The 21,632-nt window shown below is 37.7% G+C and overlaps 1 protein-coding gene across 2 annotated transcripts in view; it reads left to right on the top strand.

The window, feature by feature from the left end:
• The first annotated feature begins 7,962 nt into the window (after positions 1 to 7,962).
• MYOM1 (myomesin 1) overlaps positions 7,963 to 21,632 on the top strand; it is a 126,561-nt gene continuing 112,891 nt past the window's right edge. Inside the window, exons 1-2 of one of the 2 annotated variants that reach the window (XM_019755764.2) lie at positions 7,963 to 8,291; positions 12,067 to 12,395. In XM_019755764.2, coding sequence (XP_019611323.2) covers positions 12,091 to 12,395 — 305 coding nt within the window. In that variant the 5' untranslated portion in view covers positions 7,963 to 8,291; positions 12,067 to 12,090. The remainder of the gene's footprint in view (positions 8,292 to 12,066; positions 12,396 to 21,632) is intronic. The other variant, XM_019755765.2, reaches the window with a different exon arrangement.

Genomic DNA, 21,632 nt, shown 5'->3' with positions numbered 1-21,632 from the left:
ATGAAGAGTTCATTTTTTAAAATTGTGGTAAAATATACATAGTATAAAATTTACCATCATAGTAATTTTTAAGTGTACAGTTCAGTAGTATTAAGTACATTCACATTGTTGTACAACCATCACCACCGTCTGTCCTCAGAAGTTTTTCATCATCCCCAACTGAAACTTTCTACCCATTAAACAATAATTCCCTATTTCCCCACTCTACCACCTCAGTCTCTGGCAACTATTATTCTACCTTATGTCTCTATGAATTTGAGCTCAGTACCTCATAAATGGAATCATACTACATGTGTCCTTTGTGACTAGCTTATTTCAATTAGCTTAACGTCTTCAAAGTTAAGAGTCCATTTTTTTTTTTTTTTAAAGATTTTATTGGGGAAGGGGAACAGGACTTTATTGGGGAACAGTGTGTACTTCCAGGCCTTTTTTCCAAGTCAAGTTGTCCCTTCAATCATGGTTGTGGAAGGTGCCGTTCAGCTTCAAGTTGTTGTCCTTTCAGTCTTAGTTGTGGCGCAGCTCAGCTCCAGGTCCAGTTGCCATTTTCTAGTTGCAGGGGGCACAGCCCACCATCCCTTGCGGGAGTCAAACTGGCAACCTTGTGGTTGAGAGGATGTGCTCCAACCAACTGAGCCATCCGGGAGCTCAGCGGCAGCTCAGCTCAAGGTGCCATGTTCAATTTTAGTTGCAGGGGGCGCTGCCCACCATCCCTTGCAGGACTCGAGGAACCGAACTGGCAACTTGTGGTTGAGAGGATGAGCTCCAACCAACTGAGCCATCCGGGAGGCAGCTCAGCTCAAGGTGCCGTGTTCAATCCCAGTTGCAGGGGGTGGAGCCCACCATCCCTTGCGGGACTTGAGGTGTTGAACCAGCAACCCTGTGGTTGAGAGCCCACTGGCTCATGTGGGAATCGAACCAGCAGCCTTCGGAGTTAGAAGCTCTAACTGCCTGAGCCACCGGGCCGGCCCAAGAGTCCATTTTTAAGGATAAATTATTCCCTGTCTTTCTATTCCTTTGCCCTTTCCAGCAAAACTCCCTTTCATTCTGGTTTGAGGATCACTTCATCCCTTCTGCTCGTCCTTGCTTCCCCAGTGGCTACCCTGCCTTCTCCCTCTTTTCCTTAGGTTCAATTGTATCTAGTGAGTAGGATATGAAAAGCTGGTTCTGTATGCTTGTATCTGAAACTACTAAGTCTGAAGGTTTGTTTTGTTTTGTTTTTGCATCTTTGTTTCTGCTTCAGTGTGGACTGGGGGAGGAAAGGGGCTCAGGGTACGAAAGACAGAGAAGGAAACAGAACATAATCAAATTAATACTTGGAGACATATGCTTGCCTCAAATATAAAAATGGTATCTATAATATTTTTAAAATTGAGGAAGTTATAGAATTTTATCAGAAGTTTTTTGTTCTAATTATGAGGGAGTATTGTGTACTGTTAACCATATGAAGTCTAGATCTGAATCCTATGAATAACCATATGAATCCTAGCTCTAACACTGCTTAGTTGTGTGTCCTGAAGCAAGTTACTGAATTTCTCTGTACTCAATTTTCTCATCAATGAAAAGGATATAATAATAATAATAATAATAATAATACCTACTTTATAGATTGTTATGAGGAATAAAGAAGCTAATACATATAAAGCATTTATAATACAACCTCTCAAATAGTAAATACTATGTAAGTGTTAGATATTGGTACTTTTTGGTCAGTGTTTTGATGCTTCTGTTATCTGCCACACCAAATATGGTTAACTATATTAGGAAAAATAGGTTTAAAAAATTCAAGATATCATTATTCATTAATAGGCCAAGACCAGACACAATGCAAAGCTCATTAATTGATGAGTGGATAAGCAAAACATGTTGTATCTTTTAATGAAATACTTCTCAGCACTAAAATGCCAACAAGCTGCTGAATCATGCATGCAACAACATGGATGAATCTCAGAAACACGTTGCTAAATGAAAAAACCCAGACACAAAGACTACATATTATATGATTCCATTTGTATGAAATTTTTAGTAAGGACTAAACTATAGAGGCAGAAAGTAGGTAAGTGGTTTCCTAGGTTGTGGAAGGGACCAAGGATTAAATGCAAAGTGACAAGAGAAAATTATTTTTTGGTGATGAAAGTTTTAAAACTGAATTTTGGTGATGGTTGTATAACTATAAATTTGCTAAAACTCATTGAACTTTACTCTTAAAATGGATGAATTTTATGGTATGTAAATTATACTTCTATAAGCTATTAACAAGAAATTAAAAATAAATTGAAACTGGAGATTCAGATCTGTTGCTCTTTAGTCTAATTCTCACTTTTTAAAAAGGTAGAAAAAAAACTTTACTGTTTTTGTAAAAATAACATGTGTTGATTGTTGAGAGACAATTTTCCATGAGTCTGTCATGTTTCTGCACATCTTGCAAGCAGGTTCTAGCTTCCCTTTGTTACAGACTATCTTTTCAGGGATGTTTGAGGATAGAGAAAGCATCTCCCTCCAGGTCAAAAAGCAGGCATGCTTGCTGTCCAGTATAATAAAGAGAATGTCTGCCTCGAGAACAAAGGGTAGGCATGCTTAATGTCATTATAAAATATTTGGGTTTCCTAAGCTCGAAGTTTCTCTTGTAATGCAAGCCAGTGTATGTGCAGGTGTCACCTGGCCCTCTTTGTGTTGCAATGTGGGAACTGGGGATCAGCAAACCAATGAAAAATATACTGATGCTCTGATATGTGAGTAATAAAGTCCTTTTACTCTGACCCAAGAGTCTCATGTCTTGTCAGCATCCATGAAACTATAGCAGGTTTACTTGTTAGCTTGCAAAATAGGGTAAAATTTCTGATCCTTCTTAGTTTTCTCTGTTAAAATCTATACAACATAAAACTTAACATTTTAACCATTTTTAAGTATACAGTTCAGTGACATTAAGTACCTTTCTACTGTTGTGCAGCCATCACCACTATTCATCTCCAGAACTTTTTCATCCTCCCATATTAGAACCCTACCCATTTAGCACCAACTTCTCACTCCCCTCCCCAAAGCCCCTGGTTACCACTATTCTACTTTCTGTCTCTACAGATTTGATTATGCTAGGTACCTCATATAAGTGGAATCATACAATATTTGTCCTTTTGTGTCTGACTTACTTCGTTTAGCATGATGTCTTCACGGTTTGTCCATGCTGTAGCATGTATAAGGATTTCATTCCTTTTTAAGGCTGAATAATGTTCCATTTTATACCTTCACAGTTCTTCACACTAATTATTAAAAAAAGAAAGAAATACAGAGAAAGAGAGTTTCGTTAAGCAAAATGAAGGTTCTTGTGATGGGGAGGGATTGAAGAGAAGAGAGAGAGAGATAGAGTAACTGGCAAAGAATAGAATTAATTCAATTTCTAGAGCCATGAATGCAGCATTCCACAGAAAACCAAGGCCCCTGTGGGATTATGCTGTGCTTCCTGGTGGCTCGGGGTCTAGTCTGGGGGACAGAGCGGAAGACGGGAATCTGAACAGGGGTTGGGGCCCTAGCCCACCAGCCTCTCTGCCAGTGTTGCACCATCACAGGGCTGTTCTTTTCCAGGACCAGGCTGTTGGCCCCAGCAATTGTCCTTGGTCCCTAGCCCAGGCGGGAGCACATGTGGGCCCCTCACAGCCTGTAGGTCGTGATGCAAGACATTGACTGTGTTGGCTTAATTTCTCCATTGCCCAGATACAGGTAAAATTACAACGAAACCTAATTATAGATCCAGATCTAATTCATCTTGTTAGATCAGTTCATTTAATATCCAGATGAAATTTGGCTTGTGATAAGCATCGTAGGCCCCCCTCTCTAGTGCTTTCCCACCATTACCTCTCCCTTCTGCCCCCTCCCTGCGGTTCTACTCATAGCACATCTGAAACTCTGGCCCATCAGAAAGACTTAAAGAACTGATAACCTGCTGAAACACTTTTTATGTACTATTTTTCAGTGTAATTGGGATTAAAGTCATAAAATGACATCTCAAAAGAGAACATTTCAGACATGAACTAGAAGGTAGAAGCAGACTTTTTGCTTCTAGGGTTTATTTATTCCCCTGCAAATTGCTCCACATAGAATATTACTAATCAGTTTATGAGCCAGGCAAGAAAAAAACCCAGCCATTTTTTTTGGATTGATAGCACGGTTATTAGAGCTAGAAAACTCCTTGGAGATCATCTGGTTCAAACCCTTCATTTTATAGATGAGAAAATAGAGCTTCAGAGAGGGCAAATGATTTGTCAAAGTCACTCAATTAACAACAGGACTGGATGCCAAATGCTCGCTCTTTCTGCAGATAGATGATAGGTAGATAGATAGGTAAGCTATATCTATTTTTTAATTAAACAACTCTGAGAGGGAGACTACAACTAATTTACAACTTAGAAGAGCTCACTGAATATTCTAGTTAAGCTTTTTCTTCTGTTAAAAGGATCAGCATTAGAGAAATATTGCTTAGAATTTGGAAATTCTTGATCATGGGACCTTTATCAGCCATTTTTGCTCCCCTGTACCTGGCAGAGAGAGTCCTTTGCATAATAGATGGGCAATGAGTCATATGTTAGATTTACTCTTTTAATTCCTATGATTTCAAGGAGAAAGATTCTTTTTGGTTTTGCTTTGTATAGATATAACAACTAATCGCATCTCCCTTCTGTACTATGTTCATCATCTCATCTGTCAACTTACCATCGTTATTCCTAAGTAATCGCTGTCTACGCAACTATATGGTGGCTGCATCGAGGACAGGAGTTACTCGCATCTGGACCCTAGGGCATAGCAACAGTGCTTGACACTGTAGGTGTTCAATAAATGCTTTATGAATTGAGTAAATGCAGGTCTTCCTTTTTCCATATTGTTGATATGTGGGTTCTATTTGTTAACTACAACACCCAGCAACTTAAAAAAAAAATTTCCTAGATTTCAGTTGGAATTTAGTTTTTGTTTTATTTACATTTAATATCTAAAGACTATTTCTTTGTTTATTTCCTCATGCACAGAATAGTGATTTGTTACTAACTACTTCCTTTTCTACTGTAAAATGAAAATTGTTAGGTGGCTAAATATAATTTATACATTTATTTTGGCTTTTAGGATACACTACTGTTAGTTAAGTCCATCACTTCACACTTACAAAAATATTTTTTAATACTTTTACAGTTAGTTTAAAGAGAGAATACATCTACTTTTAAACTACATTCTTAAAAAACTAATTATCAAAGAAATATTTTCTGAAATTTCCATGCATTTATAGATACATGCTTTAAAAAGTATTTTGTGTTATGGTTTTCTGGAAAATTTGAAATTAACAGTTGATTAGCATTCCATTAAGTTTTCAGAATAATTACACATCTATAAGGGCAGTATGTTTAAATCAGAGTAATCAATGGAATGATTGTACATCTATAAAGGAATTGTGATTAAATCACAATAGTTTGTATGAGCCCAAATAAATTTTTCTCCTTTAATTTTAGTTTTATTATGCAGTACACCACACTATGTAATTTACTATCTGGATAGTTATATTTTGGATAAATATGTTGTTAGAAAAGCTGAATTCAATAATGCTACAATAGAAAGATCACTTAGGAGGCTTGGTCGGGTCTAGCTCATACTTCTTTTGTCAAACTTACTGCATATTTGTTTGAAATAAACTCTGTCTTTCACTGGGATCCTGAATGTCAATGAATAAATGATATATTAGTTTTTCTACAAGTGTGTGTGGACTTCTTTCATTTTGCATTCTTAACAGGGATCAAAGTTAAGTAAATATTTTAATGTATTGATATTGATAGTACATCTTTATCTAAAAATAGTAGCTGCTACATAGGCAATATAACGAAAACTCTTCTTTAGCAGTAGTTCTTCCTCTTAATGGACTTTATTGGCACATGATTTACTCTATTTATCTATCTCTATTATCTATCATTTATTTACACACACACATACACACACACAGCTAAATGGTTGAAAGGTAATATAGTATGATAAGTAGGAGGTTGGGATCTGTGTAGAATAGATCTAGGTTTGAATCTTCTGTCACATTCTAGTTCTGTGACTTTAAGAATATTAATCTCTAAATCTCATTTTCATAATTCATAAAATGTTTTTATATGTGCAATGATCAAATAACATACTGTAAAGCACTTAGCATTAATACTTGGCATATAGCATATATCATTAAATATTAGCTAGGATTATGAAATATTATTTATATTTCTTATTTTTGTTTATTTTTCCTCTTTCCTGTTTCAAGAAGATTTCAAGCAAGTTACTATGTTCTCTATAGAAATGACTCGTGGGAACTATTCCTGTGGCTAATGGATAAAACTAGGAAGAACCACTGCCTTTCTGTCTTAGATGTTTAGAGAACAAATGGATACTTGGGGAACATAAAGCTTAGAAAATTCTCCTGTGGATTCCAGACAGCTGAAATGTTCATATGCACACTAACAGGAAATTTATTTAGATGAAGGATGCTGGGTTGAAGTTGAGTAGGACTCAGTGGAATTACATTCTTTAATATACTTTAGGTAGCTCAGAAGCTGACCCTCAGTTTGAGTGGAGACCAACATTGCACTTGAAAGACTGTTTCAAAATAGTTTCTTATAGACAAAGTGTCGCTGGAGGGAGGATACAGCAATGCATGACAAAAACTGCATGGAATTTGGAATCTAAATATCTCTGAATTGCATTTATGTCATTTACTAACTGTGTGCTCTTTGGCAAATGACTTTGCCTCTTGAAGCCTCAGTTTCATCAGCTAAATGATGAAGGAATGATACCTACCTATCAAGTTATTATGTGAATTAAATGAGATCATGCATATACATTGTCTATCACTGTGTCTGACACATGATAGGTCCTTAACAGGGTTAACTGTAGTTATCATCAGGAAAGTACTTATAAAGTAGACTACACTATTAAGTCTGTTCAATATTTTGATAGACACAAGTGATCTTTATTCAGTTGCTATACTATCACTCAGAACATAACCTGCTCAATACATATAATCTAAACAATGAGCTTTTAAATTGTTGCTAACATGTTTCCCCGAAAATAAGACCGGGTCTTACATTAAGTTTTGCTCCAAAAGACTCATTAGGGCTTATGTTTAGGGCATGCCCTCCTGAAAAAATCATGCTAGGGGTGTTTTTCCAGTTAGGTCTTATTTTCGGGGAAACACGGTACCAGTAGTAATAGTTGACATTTACTGAGTCTTTATTATGTGGAAATCACTGGGTTAAGTGCTTTCTCTGCATTATCACATTTAATCTCTACAGATGTCCAATAATTTGGATGTTGTTATCCCAATTTTATAGAGAAAGAAAATGAAGTTGAGGGAAGAGAAATAAAATGCTTGAAGTGATGTGGCTGTTAAGTGCCATTGATGGCCTGGAATCCAGGTCTGGTCTGAGTCCAAAGAGCAGGCTCTAACCATGTGGGTTTTCCCACCTCTTGCTTAGTTACACAGTTTAAGCAACAAAAAGAATCTCTTGACAGAATGAGCCTATCTGCCTGCAGGAAAAGTAAAACATGTTGCTTCTCGAACGCTTTAGTTAATGAATAGATAATCAAATATTCAAACTTGAAGAGGTAACTTTGTAAATTTTCCTGAAATAAGAGAAACCATGAAACTGTAATTGTATATCATCAGACAACAGCCACCATGTGTAACCCATTTCTTATTTTGCCTCTAGTTAGCTTCGAGTTCTTTTTTCACTTTGTGTCTTTTAAATATACTATACATGTGTTATGAACAGTACACCCAGAACCATATCTTGGCATTAAAATTCCATGAAGTCCATTTTGGGAATCAGATTACTACCCTTATTTTTAGCTCTCAACACAAGACACTCTTTCCATTGCACTTTTAAATATCCAGTGATAAAGTGATATTGAAAATAGCTCTGCTAGCCAAATAAAAATCTGACTACCTATGTTTGGTTTAATCAGGCCACACCCACTGACTGGCATTAATGTAATTAGTTAAGGAGGCAGCTACCTGCCAGTGTCCCTCTCTTCCCCTCAGTTTAGTACTACCCTTCCCATTTGCTGCTATATTTATCTGCCTTCTTGGCCATAAAAGGCTGGCTGTGTGGCTCTGACATTCTACTGCCTGACCACATGCATTATTTTTGAACTGGTCCCCAGGGTCCTGTCTTTAGCCCTGCCTCTAAACTGTTTCTTGGATTCAACCTACGTGGGTTTCTCATTCTCTCATCCAGCTCCACGGCCACATAGGGACATTTCCACCACCATCACTCTTTTGGAAACTGGTAAGTGTGCTATTGAAGCAGAAGAATGCACTTGCTATTTTATGGGCTAAATAAAATAGCACTGTGGTGTGTCTGGTTTCTTTCTATCTTCCGAGCTCAGCAGTTCTCTCAAAGAGATGTCAGAATAGTAGAGAAATAGGAAAGTGGAGCCCCTGAGAAGGAAGACGAGAGCAACAGAGAGCCAGTTTTTGCTGGCACAGCTATTCTCTTAGCTCATTGTATTCTTTTCAAATTAAGCCACCATTTCTGGAACTATAAGGAGGTAATAGCTGTCTCATATGAAACTGTAAGTGTGAGTTAGGTACGCTTTCCAAGTTACAGTTCAATAGTTTGGCTGAAATCTGGAATGGATGAGATGACAGGAAATCATGTGTTCTCCATCTTCTATATGCCTACAATACTCCCTGATTACAAATTAGTCCAAAAGGAGATAAATTATCTCTGAAGTCACTAGTTTCTAATTTAGTGATTTTTGCTCTGAAATGCCATGTGGATAAATGTAACAGTGCATTATGATATTCCTAACCTGAACATGGTTAGAGGATATTTCAGAGGCAACAGAGATCCCCTCATAATGATCCTAAAGTTAATATTTTCTGTGAATAATTTTTATCAGCTTTTGGCCTCTAATGCCTATACAAAAGTATCATATCAGGATTACAACTATGGAGTTAGCATTTCTTCCTAAATTCTCAAATTATTTTCTGGAAGAAAATGCAGAAGACAACCAAACCATCTTTCCTCCCAACATGCTCTGTTGGGGATAGTCCTTGCGTACTTGATGAAGAGAAGGTAGTTGTACCTTTGTCCCAGAGGTCAGAGCTGAGACAACCAGCTCTGTTGACTTAAAGCCAAGCCCTGTTTACTTGTAATACATTATCTATGTGCTTGGAATATTAAGTATTATTAAAAATAAATGTATTGGAGCAAAATAGAAACAGAGTGGAAAATCGAATTAGGGCAAGATATTTAAAGATTTTGTGAAAATAACAGCATTTCAAGCCATCTGAATTGTAAGTTTAGCTTATAACAAAATGCATAAGAAGTCCTTCATTTTTATTCGGATATCATTCAAATAACATTTGCCATGTTGCAATGTAGTATGTATCATTACAGAAGCATATCTTATATCTTTATAACTGCCTTACCCCATATACTTCTATATTAATATACTCTAACCCTTTTGTTTTATCAAAATTTATCTAATAATTATTCATTACACATGACAACTATTCTGTATATTTTAAAACAGAACAGAAAATAGCAATCTATTTAAGGGTTGAAGCAAAGTTGCTTGCTAGTAGCTATTTTAGCTTTTTTTTTTTTCTTCCTGGGAAATGCCATGTAGACTGCTATCTTCCATGAGCCCTAAGATAAATATTTCTGGAGTGAAGTTTGCTGGATTTTCTTCTCTAGGGAATACATGCTGACTTTTTAAATAAATAAGACGTAGATTTAAACTTGACAAAAAATATGGCAAGTTTAGAAGAATTCACTCCTTATCTAGAATTTAAAGAAAAAGATTTGGAAAAAACTGATCACAACAACTGTGCTCATAAAATTTAAAACACCATTTCAGAACACACATAAAAATATTACTTCATCCAAAGTTGTTAATATGGCTGATAGGCTTCTATCAGTGGACAGATTATTTAAGAAATCTAATGCAATGTGAAGTCTCCCCTCCCTATGCTAAGTGAACACATCTTTGACTTTTAGTAGAACTGTTAGCTCAAGTTCACAATGCAAACTGCTACCCTGATGACGGACTTCTTTATGTTAGAGGATTAGAAGCCTTCATGTTCTTAATGGACCAAGTAATTTTTCTGGTTTGACACTATGCCTTTCTGAAATGCTTGTGAGATTTGAGCTAGCTTGTTATGTGATAATACAAGCACACTCCGGGGTTCAGTCCCAGGACTTCCTTTTCCATTTACTATCATTCTTATCTTTTTGTTGTTGTTGTTATAAACGCCATCTGTAAGCTGGTGAGTACCAAATATAGTTCTCCATCCTGGGCCTTTAAGTTGTACTGCAGAGTGACATATCCAACTTCCCACTTAACTTCTCCACTTGGAGGCCTAGCAGGTATCTCAAATGTAGAATGTCTTAAACCAATCTCCTGTTCTTCCATCCAGAAGTGCTGCTTTCTTATACTCCTGCCTGTCTCAGTTAATAGTAACTTCAATCTTGCAATTATTCAGGCAAAAACCTTGGAGTCATTTCTCACTCCTATCTTTTTTTCACACCCTAATAATCCAGAATTTTCAACAAATGCTAATGATCCTACCTTCAAAACATGTGCAGACTCTAATCACTTCTAACAGTTCCACTGCTTTTGCGATCATCTCTAGTCTGGACTATTGTAATGGCCTTTATATTAATTTGCTGGGGCTTCCATAACAAAGTATCATAGACTGTGTGGCTTAAACAACAGAAATTTATCTTCTCACAATTCTGGAGGTTAGAAATCTGAGATCAAGGTATTGGCAGAGTTGGTTTTTTTCTGAGGCCTCCCTTTCGCTTAGAGATGGTTGTCTTCTTCTTGTGTCTTTATATGGTCTTCCCTCTGCAGGTGTACATATCCGTGTTCTAATTTCCTCTTCTTATAGGGACAATAGTCATATTGGATTAGAACCCACCCTAATGACTTCTGTAAGACCCTATCTCCAAACACAGTTACATTCTGAAGTTTCGGTGGTTAGGACTTCAACTTATTAATTTTGGGGACTACAACTTAGCTCATAACAGCCTTCTAACTGGTCTCCTGGTTTTTACTCTTGTCCTTCACCAGTCTATTGTTCAGAATCAGCAAGAGTGATTCTGAGCTCAAAACTTTCTGATAGCCTCTCAGCCTTTTTGGAATAAAAGACAAAGTCCTTACAGTCACCTGTAGGACCCTACATTATCTGCCCTTTACCTGCTTTCCCCCCAACCCTTCACCTCTCCGACATCATCTCCTATACCTCTCCCTGCAACCCTTCTTTCCATGCAGCCTCACCAACCTATTTACTCCTGGAGTACAACAGGCATGATCATACCCCAGTGTGTTTGCAGTGGCCTTCCTTCTAGAACACTCTTCCCCCGGATATTCTCATGCTCAGATGTCACCTTCCAGTGAAGGCATCCCTATGTGGCTGTTTAAAATTGCATCCCATCCCCCTTTACTACTTTATTTTTCCTCTATAGCGTTTAGCACATTTGAATATACCTTATACTTTACTAATTTTCTCTATTGTCTATCTTCCGCAAGAGAATATAAGGTTCTATATAAAGCTATCAGAGCAAAGAGTTTGCTTGTTTTGTTCATCTCTGTATTTCTTGTGCTGGAAGAGTACCAGGCTCATAGTATGTCTCAGTAATTATTTGTTGAATAAAAACCACATTGACTGTACACAGACTGTCCATTATTACCTGTTCTCCCAGATGAAGCCCCCATCATAATGAAATGCCAGAAAACTAGAAATATGAATTATTAAAGGTCTGAGGACTGAGGAAAAGCATAATAGCCAGGTAGGGAAACTTGGCAAAGATGTCCTAGATATATTGAGGGGGGGGAGGGAGGGAGGAAGGAAAAAGAAAGCTGCACAAGGACAGGAGGGGGCATATCTGGGCATACAGTGTAGAGAGTTTATTGAGGAACCAGTAAAGCTAAACTTCACATTTTCCATTTATTCTTTGGAAAAGGTGAGTATTAATTTTTACACATTAGTTTAGATGACTTTTTCTGTGGGATTAGTTCATAGTACACTCAAAAATTGTTGCTTTCTTATAGATTGCCTGGTTTCGTCGGGGGCACATGATGTCTCTGCCATTTTATCAGAAATTCCACGAGCAGTATGATGGCAGCTACCGCAACAGGGACCTTCGCACCATTACAAGCCAGTACCGTGAGCAGGAGAAGAAAAGTTCTGCCATCTACACCCACGGCTCCACGGCCTACAGCAGCCGCTCATCGGCTGCGCACCGCCAGGAATCCCAGGCCTTCAGCCAGGCGTTGGCATCCTCCTACCAGCAGCAGGCGTCTAGGGCCACCGAGTCCACCCTCGCGTCAGCAGTCAGTAGGAAGGCCACCTCAGCCTACGATTATGGCTACTCCCACGGGTATGTCAAAAGCAGCCTTCCAACCTTAGGACAAAGGGACGTTCTCTGAACACCCCTCCCACATCACGTTTTCCTTTCTTCTTTAATCTGGCAGCCCTACATTTAAAGCAGGTGTAGAGCGAGGCTTTGTATTTGGGAGACCTGGGATTTAGGCCTACTTATTTCTTTTCACCCCGTCTCTTTGAGTTTCGCAAAGTGCTTCACAGTCACACTGTAGAGTCTTGCTTGATTTCTGGAAGAAGAGACGTTTTGCCACAGGTTGCATTCGTATGGGCAGAGCCAGAAAATATCATTTCAACACTCCCAGCAGGTTTCCTGGCTCTCAGAATGTTTCTACTTAGGTGAGAAGGCAGTAGAGAATTTAAAATTCACAGGTCACAGAAGGCCAAACTACAGCAGACATGTGTTCTATTTTTTTCCGTAGCTGAAAGCCAGTATTAAAATTCAGAGCTACTATTCCAGAAGCAGACATTTTCTTTAGCTGGAACATTTTATAAAAACATGCCCTATCTCAGTCAGCCTAAGAATACCGGGAACAAACCTGTATTCCCACAAAATTAGGTTTATCAACCCATTGCAATGAGAAAGACCATAAGGTGGAGGGAAAGAGAGAGTTACTATAGGATTTTAGAAAGAATGGAGTTTACATGCAAGTCTGGTCTGCCAATCTAACCCAGAGTGCTGTTTCTTTGGAAACAGTCAAGTTGAGGTAAGTGTGGACTATTGTATCCAGAAACCCCTCATGTGGAGCTCAGTCCCTGGGCTGGGAATCCAAGCTGCTTCTCTCTGTCAACAACTCCTGAGGTTCTCCAGGCAAGAGTGTGATGTCTCATTCTTACTGATAAAATTTCAAACAGCAAACTTACTGATAATCTTTGATCTTAGAGAAGTGTCTTCATGAGTCTTGTAGTCACTCAAAGAAAGAGATTTCCATGACACTTTACAGCAGCAGTGTCCCTAGGAAAAACGTGAACTTTGCAATTGGCTTCTCTGTATCTGCTGTTCCAGCCTAACGATGGCTGGGCAGGTATTTACTTTCTCAGTCTAAGCCAATTTTAATTTTTTCAATATCCAGAATGAAATGCTTCATGGGGATTAAAACACACTCACAAGATACATGTGATTTTATTTTTAAAAAATCTGTCATCCTCAGGAAGAATTGCTGAACTTTAACTCATAAAAATTTCTGGGCCATGTGGTAAATAACCACTTGCTGCCTCGAATTCTCTCCAAAGCATCTGACATAGGTTGCATTTTGTTATAAGCATAATAAAATTTTAAGTCTTATAACATATGAGTCCACAAAATATTTGTTAGGGCATCTGGAAAAAGCGTTTATTTCTGGGAATTAAAAAAAGTTATTGAGGAAATAACACAGTGGTTTGTATGAATAGAAGGGAGGAAGATTTCTAAAGGCGGAAATTCCTGAATTCCTGTTGGGTTTAAGCAGCATGTGATCTACAGCTGTGGTTTCATGGGCACTGACAGTGACCTCCTGGGAGCTTCTACTATGTTCAGTGACAGCCAGAGTCCAATGGGGTTTACCTGGAATGTATGATGGCCACGTTCTGAAATGCCATTTAAAATGGAGCAGGATCATTTTGCAATTGCACTTTCATGAGTCATATTCTGCCATGGGTATTCATCAGATCTCGAATTGGCTGCAAATATGGAAATACTGTCATCAAGAGGAATTCATTTCTTTTAACACTTGCTTCAAGTAACTGTGTCAAAGAGGAAAGTTGGGGTGAATTAACACTATGTGTATGTGATAGCATTTTGTTCTCCTGAACAATGTTCCATAGATGAGTTCAATAACCTCATTTAGTAAAGCAGCTGTCTTGTAATAGAGGAGGATTACATCTAAATATCCATTTTCCTGGACTATTTGTGCTGTGTCTATAGAAGATGGGTATTTTTCATTATCATACAGGTGTTAATGTAACTCCTTGTATACTTATTTCATTTTCCCAATGCTGTAGAATCTGTAATTTATGAATTTGTATTTTTGAGTACTTCAACTCTATTGCTAAATTTTATGTTAAAATTATTTTAATTTTACACTTGTGCAAAATTTATATTTATTCATAATCTGATATATCAACCAAACATTAGTAATCGAACTTTTGAGAATTTTTATATTTTATTCGGAAAGCATTTGCCCTATATAATCTTTGGAAGACTTAGTCATTTTAGCCATAAAGTGCCTTAGATAATAAACTTTCTGTAGGAAATGGAACTTTAATTTTTTCTACACTTAACCTCACATCTTTTTCCTCCCATGTATATATTTATGTAATTAGGAATTTATTAATGACTTGATATGTTTGAACAACTTGAACTTCTTGGTAGAAATATGTTGACCTAGAGATGGTGACCTAGAAACAAGAGAGGGGAAAAAATGCCAATATTTATCCTATGTATAATGCAATGTAAACAAAAAGAAAGCCAACCTAATTCTGGGAGTATTTTAATCTTTTTTTTTTAGACCTAGAGCTAACAGGTGCAGATAATATTCTTTGAACATTTCAAAATCTTCATAAAACCTATAAGTTCTTGTTTAGCTTTTTCAAAGTGGAGCAGCTTTTTCCTGTGAAATGAAATATCTCTCTTTGGATTATGAACAGTGTTCTTGATTAAAATCCCTAGCGTTGGACCTACAATTCTGTAGAGTGTATGTAAGCACTAGGCTTGGTCTATTTTTAGCCTCTGCTTTGTAGTTAGATGCCCAATGTTAAAGTGGAAACTATGGAGATTTATATGTGCTCAGGGGTTGGCTGACATCAGTAAGCTTTAAAAACAATGGCTTGTTCAGTGTCAGTGTAGTTATAGCACAGATCAGTTACCAATTTTATTCTGAGCCAAGGGTTATAAAATAAATTCTGGAACGCTTATTCTAAATGCCTTTATTCTTAGTCACAGTGAGAAAAAACCCCTCAAGTAAAATAATTCAAGAAAACAAAATGACACAAGATTATTGTTTTCTGCTAGCAATCCACAAATACTATTAGGGATTAAAAGAAAAATGGTACTCATGATCACTTTGCAACCATTAGGCGAGGGTTCTTAACCTCTGTCCATAAATAGATTTCAACAGAGTCTTGGATGATCTGAAATTATGTGCAGAATTGTGCACAGATGAGAATTTTAGTTGTTGTTGAGAAGGGCTGTAGCTTTCATCTGAATCTCAGAGAACTTTGTGACTAAATAAAGGTCAGAACCAATGCACTAGAAAGTATACATATAAATACCAGATAGCCAGGTACGTAATCTGAGGATCTATTTACCTAATGTCAATATTATAAGGATTTAGGATGAAATAAGACAGATGTTTACAGAGAATGTGATATTATTATGGAAAGAAAGTTACCTTCTTTTGAGTAAACTTAATTACACATCAAGATGGAAATAAAAAATATTTTGTTATACTTGATAAGTAGGAATAATTTTCAGAAACCAATAAACAACATAGCACAGTTCTTAGATGATAGAAGGATTTAGAGTTGTCTCTCAGCTCTTTGTGATAATGGTAGACATTTAACTTTCTGATTCTAAACAAATTAAAATTCGGTCCATATGATGCAATTAAGCGTAGCATCCTCTGTACCATGTATCTTTAAAGTAACCCTGAGAAGTAGAAATTATTATCCTCATTTTACAAGAGAAAATTGGAAACTAAAAAGATTAAATGACCTTCCTTACACTAAGAAGTTGTGGAATAGAGATTTGAACCACCATTCTATGCAAGCTCCCCCGCCTTTCCATGGGTACCTGATGCCAGTTATAGTCAGCAACTCCTCTTGATCACACTGCCACTAGATTTTTCTTGAAGCATCATTATATAGGTTTGTGTTATGCTTCCTTTTTTACCCTTGCCCTAGAGAAGCCATTGAGCACCAAAATAACCAAGATTTAGAGCAGTGCACAAATTCTAAGACAGAAAGTCTTAGGGCATGCATGAATGCCAACCCTGAAACCTTACAGATTCTTTAACTCATCACTTAGAATCAGACATAGAGACTCACAAGGGGCTCTGAAAGATAGCAGTTTGGGGATGAGAAAACTGAGGCTTGAGTGACTTGCCTAAGGCACTCTGCCTGACTTTAAATTATGCCCCTTATCTATACTCATGTCATGATCAACTCCCCTTCATTGTTGCCCAGATAATAACCTCTTTTGGAATTACTAGAGTTTGCAAAGAACATGTTAATACTCAAATCAATTTTAAATCAGGCACAAGATACCAGTGCTAAAAATAGAGGCCGCTAAACACAGAAATCCCCATCTTTTATTGGTGAGTCTGATTATAGCCAGGTCTGAGTAGAACCTGAAAACTTGCTCCATCTCCCATCTTTTTGGTTTCAAAAGATGTTACCAAAGAAATCTATTGCCTTGTGGACATTCTTGCATCTTGACCTCAGCGATCGGCATCAGTTTAGTGTCCATTTTCTACATGTCCATTTCCAGATGTTATAAAGGGAAGTGGATAGTTTTTGAGGTTAAACAGGCCCATGCATACTGTAGTCCCCACTTATCCACAGTTTCATTTTCCACAGTTTTGGTTACCCCCAGTCAACTTTGGTCTAAAAATGTTAAATGGAAAATTTCATCCAGAAATAAACAATTCTTAAGTTTTAAATTGTGTGCCATTCTGAGTAACATGATGAAATTTCGCACCATCCTGCACTGTCCCACTGGGATGTGATCATCCCTTTGTCCGGCAGGCCCACACTGTGTATAATACTCGTGCCTGTTAGTCACTTAGTAGCCATCTCAGTTAACAGCTCAACTGTTGTGGTATTGCAGCGCTTGTGTTCAGCTAACACTTATTTTACTTAACAATGGCCCAAAGTGCAAGTGTAGTGATGCTGGCAATTTGTATATGCCAAGGAGAAGCTGTAAAGTGCTTCCTTTAAGTGGAAAGGTATGTATGTATGTATTGAAAAAACATGGTATCTATAGGATTTAGTACTATCCATGGCTTCAGGCATCCACTGGGGGTCTTGGAATATATCCTATCGGATAAGTGGGGGACTATTGTACTTACAGGCAGGCTTATGACTTTGGATAAGCTATTTAACCTTTCAGTTTCTTCATCTGTAAAATGAGGAAAATGATTATCCCTCAGGTTAAGAAGTCTTAAAGAGACAATCATGTAAGTGCTTAGTGTAATGGCTGTCACATGGGGAACACTTGGTGAGGTTTAGATATTGTTCATTCATTCAATGCATATTTACCCCGTGCTTCTTGTGTGCTAAGCACTGCTCTAGGTGCTCAGAATAAATTACTGAAAAAAATTGACAAAGGTTCCTGCCCTCATGAAGCATATATTCTAGCACAGAGAGGCAGGCCATAAACAATAAATGTAATTTTAAAAAAGACATTGAATTTTATATTATGTTAGAAGGTAATAAATGTTATGAAAGCAATAAAATTAGAGTAAAATAAGAGAGATCAGGTATGTGGGGTGGGGTGCAGGCTGGAATTTTAACTAGGGCAGTCAGGCCTCATTGAGAAGGTGATATCTGAGCAGACATGAAGTACCTGAGGGAGTTTGCCATGAGGTTATCTGGAGGAAAGGTACACCAGGCATTAGGAACAGCCACTGCAAGACCTTATAGCAGGAACAACGTTGAGGCCAGTGAGGGAATGGAGGAATGAGGGGAAGAGTAGGTGGAGAAGATGTCAGAAAGGTAATGGACGGAGCAGCACTGATCATATAGGGCCTTGTGGGCCATAGTAAGGACTTTTTATTATAACTTAAAGGGGCAGCTGTGGCAGAGTTTTGATCAGGACAGTGACATGATCTGATTTAAGTTGCATTGGGATCACTGTGGCTGTTGAGTGGAGAACAGACTATGGGGGACAGAGGCAGGCCACCCAGAGGCAGGCCACCAGTTAGGAGGCTAATGCTATAGCTTAGGCAGGCGCAGATGTGCAGTAAGAAAGGATGAGGTGAGCAGTGGTCCTATTTTTGGATCTATTAGTTTTTGCCATATTCTAAATTCCAACAGATTTTTCACACAGCTCTTCATCTTCCTTAGCCATGGAGTTTAGAGGTTGCAGAAAGATCCATGTAGATGTTCTGTATATAGTGGATCTTCTGGACTCTATTTAACAGCATGATGATGGTAAAACCATTTGCTTATTCTCCATTCCCAAAGATTCCAGTGAAGTACCTTGTTCTGTTCTTATTGCTTTTATGGCGTTTAGTAAGAAAAACACATAAAATACCATAGTTGAATGGAGATTGTAACCCTTCTGTAGATTCAAGTGGCTGAATCTGAATTATATAAAATTACTGAGCCAACAGACTGTTATGGGAAATGAAGTTTGCTTGGAAACCTGTTGTTATATCCAGGTTTTGTATTCTACAAATATTCTTATAACCTCTTCTCTAAATAAAAGTTTAATTATTATATGTAAGGAAAAAGCACCATAGTTTCTAGATGAAAAAAATCGATATAGCAGGTCCTCAAATAATGTCATTTAATTCAATGCTGTTTCGTTATAACGTTGATGAGGAAAACACTATCAATTCCCAGCTGGGGCCACTGTCTGTGTGGAGTTTGCACATTCCCCCATGTCTGTGTGAGTTTTCTCCAGGTGCTCCCGTTTCCTCCCACATCCCATGTGCACATGGGGGAACTGGCATTGTCCCAGGCTCAGTGAGTGTGGGTGTGGGTGTTACTGTGCCCCGCCATGGAAGGGCATCCCATCCAGTGTGGTTCCCATCTTTTACTCTGAGCTGCTGGGAAAGGCTCTGGCCACCATGACCCTGTACTGGAATAAGCAGGTTGGAAAATCATCATCTTATTTTCATTAATCTGTCTTAAATGTATGTATAGTTCACATTTATTTCAATGTTTAATATCAGAAGTGTTTTGGGTCTTCATTGGTAAGGTTTTTGTGATCTAAACTATGCTGTAAGAACTTAACTCTTATTTATATCGATTAACCTATGGTAAAATTGATTTTGTTACACGCCATTTTGGTTAAAGTTGGAAACTTCCAGGGACCTATTGATGACATTGAGGACTTCGTGTGCAACATTCTGGGATTTGTCTTCCAGAATTTAAGTACCAAGAAAATGACAAGTATTACTTCCTAGGTGATAGGAGAAGGTCAGAGGAAAATCTAAGGAAAGCAAAAAGCCAGTTACTTTTTTAAAAGGCAGTTCAGTTATGTTCTGAATCACAAAGATGAGCTGAGTCCAAGGAGAGGCTCACCATGCACCAATCTTCCTCCCCCACTCTCACTGCTGTAAACGTGTAGCTTGTTGGCAGAGAGAGACCTAGGAGTCTCATTCCTGGTGATACCAGTTTCATATAATCATCAATTTGTAGATAAATATAACTGTGGAGTGTTAAAGCAGGACGACACCAAAAGCTCATCTAAGTTAAGCCCCTCCTTTCACAGATATGTAAACTGCAGCCCAGAAAGACGTGATTCTTTGTTTCCTGTGCTTTATTCTACATTGAAAATATTATTTATTTGGCTATTTTGCATGTTAAATTCAAGTTTAGATCATACAGGGTGCCCCTAGAATGACATTCATTTTCCATAGGCAGTTGAATCATGCTGTGAGAAGGAAGCATGTCTTTTAATAGAGTGGGAATAAATGAATCGGCCAAAGGTAGAGGCGGGCAAAGCAGTTACCTTCCTGAGTGTGGAGGTGAAATGTTAACTCTGTCCACTGTTAGCTCTCCCAGGCAGTGGGGTATAACTGAGCTTCCACAGGGATCTCTGAATTCTGGAAGGCCAAAGGACCCATTGAAACAGGCTTGATCTGCCTGCTTTCCTCCTGTCCTTCTATCCTTTCTTTCTTGATTGACATAATACAATATGTCAGGCCTGGTAGCATTTACTCTCCTACTTACGTTTCCACAGCTACCTTTCTAGATGAAACAAAAGAAAGCAGAAGCACCTCAAATGGAAGGTACATAATGTCTAGTCAACCACAGGTACCATTCCCAAAGTGGAGTGGGATGTAGGCTTCTGGGCTGCTTTGTAAATAAGTTAATAAGACAAACTATTATAAGCCCTGGACAATTTTCAGTCTACAGACTTAGACTCTATAAGGCATCTACCGATACTTGTGTCAAGTGTCCTGCATAATATAATTTCTAGGAAATACGGAGTAAACTCTTTTACTTCTGCTTAGAAATAGGTCATAATCTAGTTTAGTTAAATTAATTTCTGAAATAGTCAGAAATGCATAAAAACTGAAAGGTGTATGTAGATAAAAACCAGGAAAAAAATTTTTTTTTGAACGATAGAAAATTTAGATCTCTCAGTGTTTTACCCATCCACCCTTTCTAGAACACATGACTGTTCTACATTCATGATGAGAAGTGGTTCAGACTCACATGGTATTTGATTTTAGATCATGGCTATACATTAGCTAGGGAGAGTTGCTGAAAAGGAGAGTAAAATGTTACTTGTCAGTGGCAATTTAAATAATGAAAAAGTAAAGTGATAAATTCAAGAAAAAAACTGGTCATCTTTCTATTTAGGTAGCTAAAAAATTTTTAAGAACTAACAATGAGATATGTCTATGGCTGAGAGAGTGAAATGGAGAGGGAAAAAAAAGATAAGTATAACATAAATAATGCAAAAAACAAAAACAGAAGCAAAACCCAAAAGCCAAGAGATGCTTACTTATTATGACACTAAATGTCAGTAAATTTCAAGGGTGATGTTGGTCAAACTAAACTCTTGTATCTTACGAGTATAAGAAGCCTTTTCTGAAAAGCATATTAGCAAAAGATGGGCACTGTTCAGCCTCTTACTTCTCCACTACTTTTATGTTTTTCTGAAACCTGCAAAAGTGTCCAGATTGAGAAACCAGAGAGTTGAAAGGTCAATAGAAAGTGTTAAGACTGACATGATGTCCATATCAAAAGAAGAGCATAGAACAAAACTGCTCTAAATCAAAAGTAGATGAAAACGACCTTTTCACAAACACCTAAAGAAAGTATTTTCTTTCAAGTTTGCAAGAGAGGGAAATGTGGCCAGTAGAAAAGTTGACATGAAAAAGGAGAATGCAAAATCCTCAAGTGCTTGTTCCTGACTCTCCCAGAGGTTCTGAAGATGAAAGAAATGCAACTTCAGGTATCAGAAGCTCTGAGGAGTGGTTGACTGAGCAATGACAGTGAAGAAGGACTGGTCTCGAGAAGCTGTCCTATAGTTTGCTGAAACCATTGTCTCTTCCTCCTTCTGGTAAACAGCTGAGCA

Source organism: Rhinolophus sinicus, linkage group LG09 (genome assembly GCF_036562045.2).
Source record: "Rhinolophus sinicus isolate RSC01 linkage group LG09, ASM3656204v1, whole genome shotgun sequence".
Lineage (NCBI taxonomy): Eukaryota > Metazoa > Chordata > Mammalia > Chiroptera > Rhinolophidae > Rhinolophus > Rhinolophus sinicus.
The sequence above is the reverse complement of the archived record's forward strand: the minus strand, read 5'-3'. Positions and strand labels throughout refer to the sequence as shown.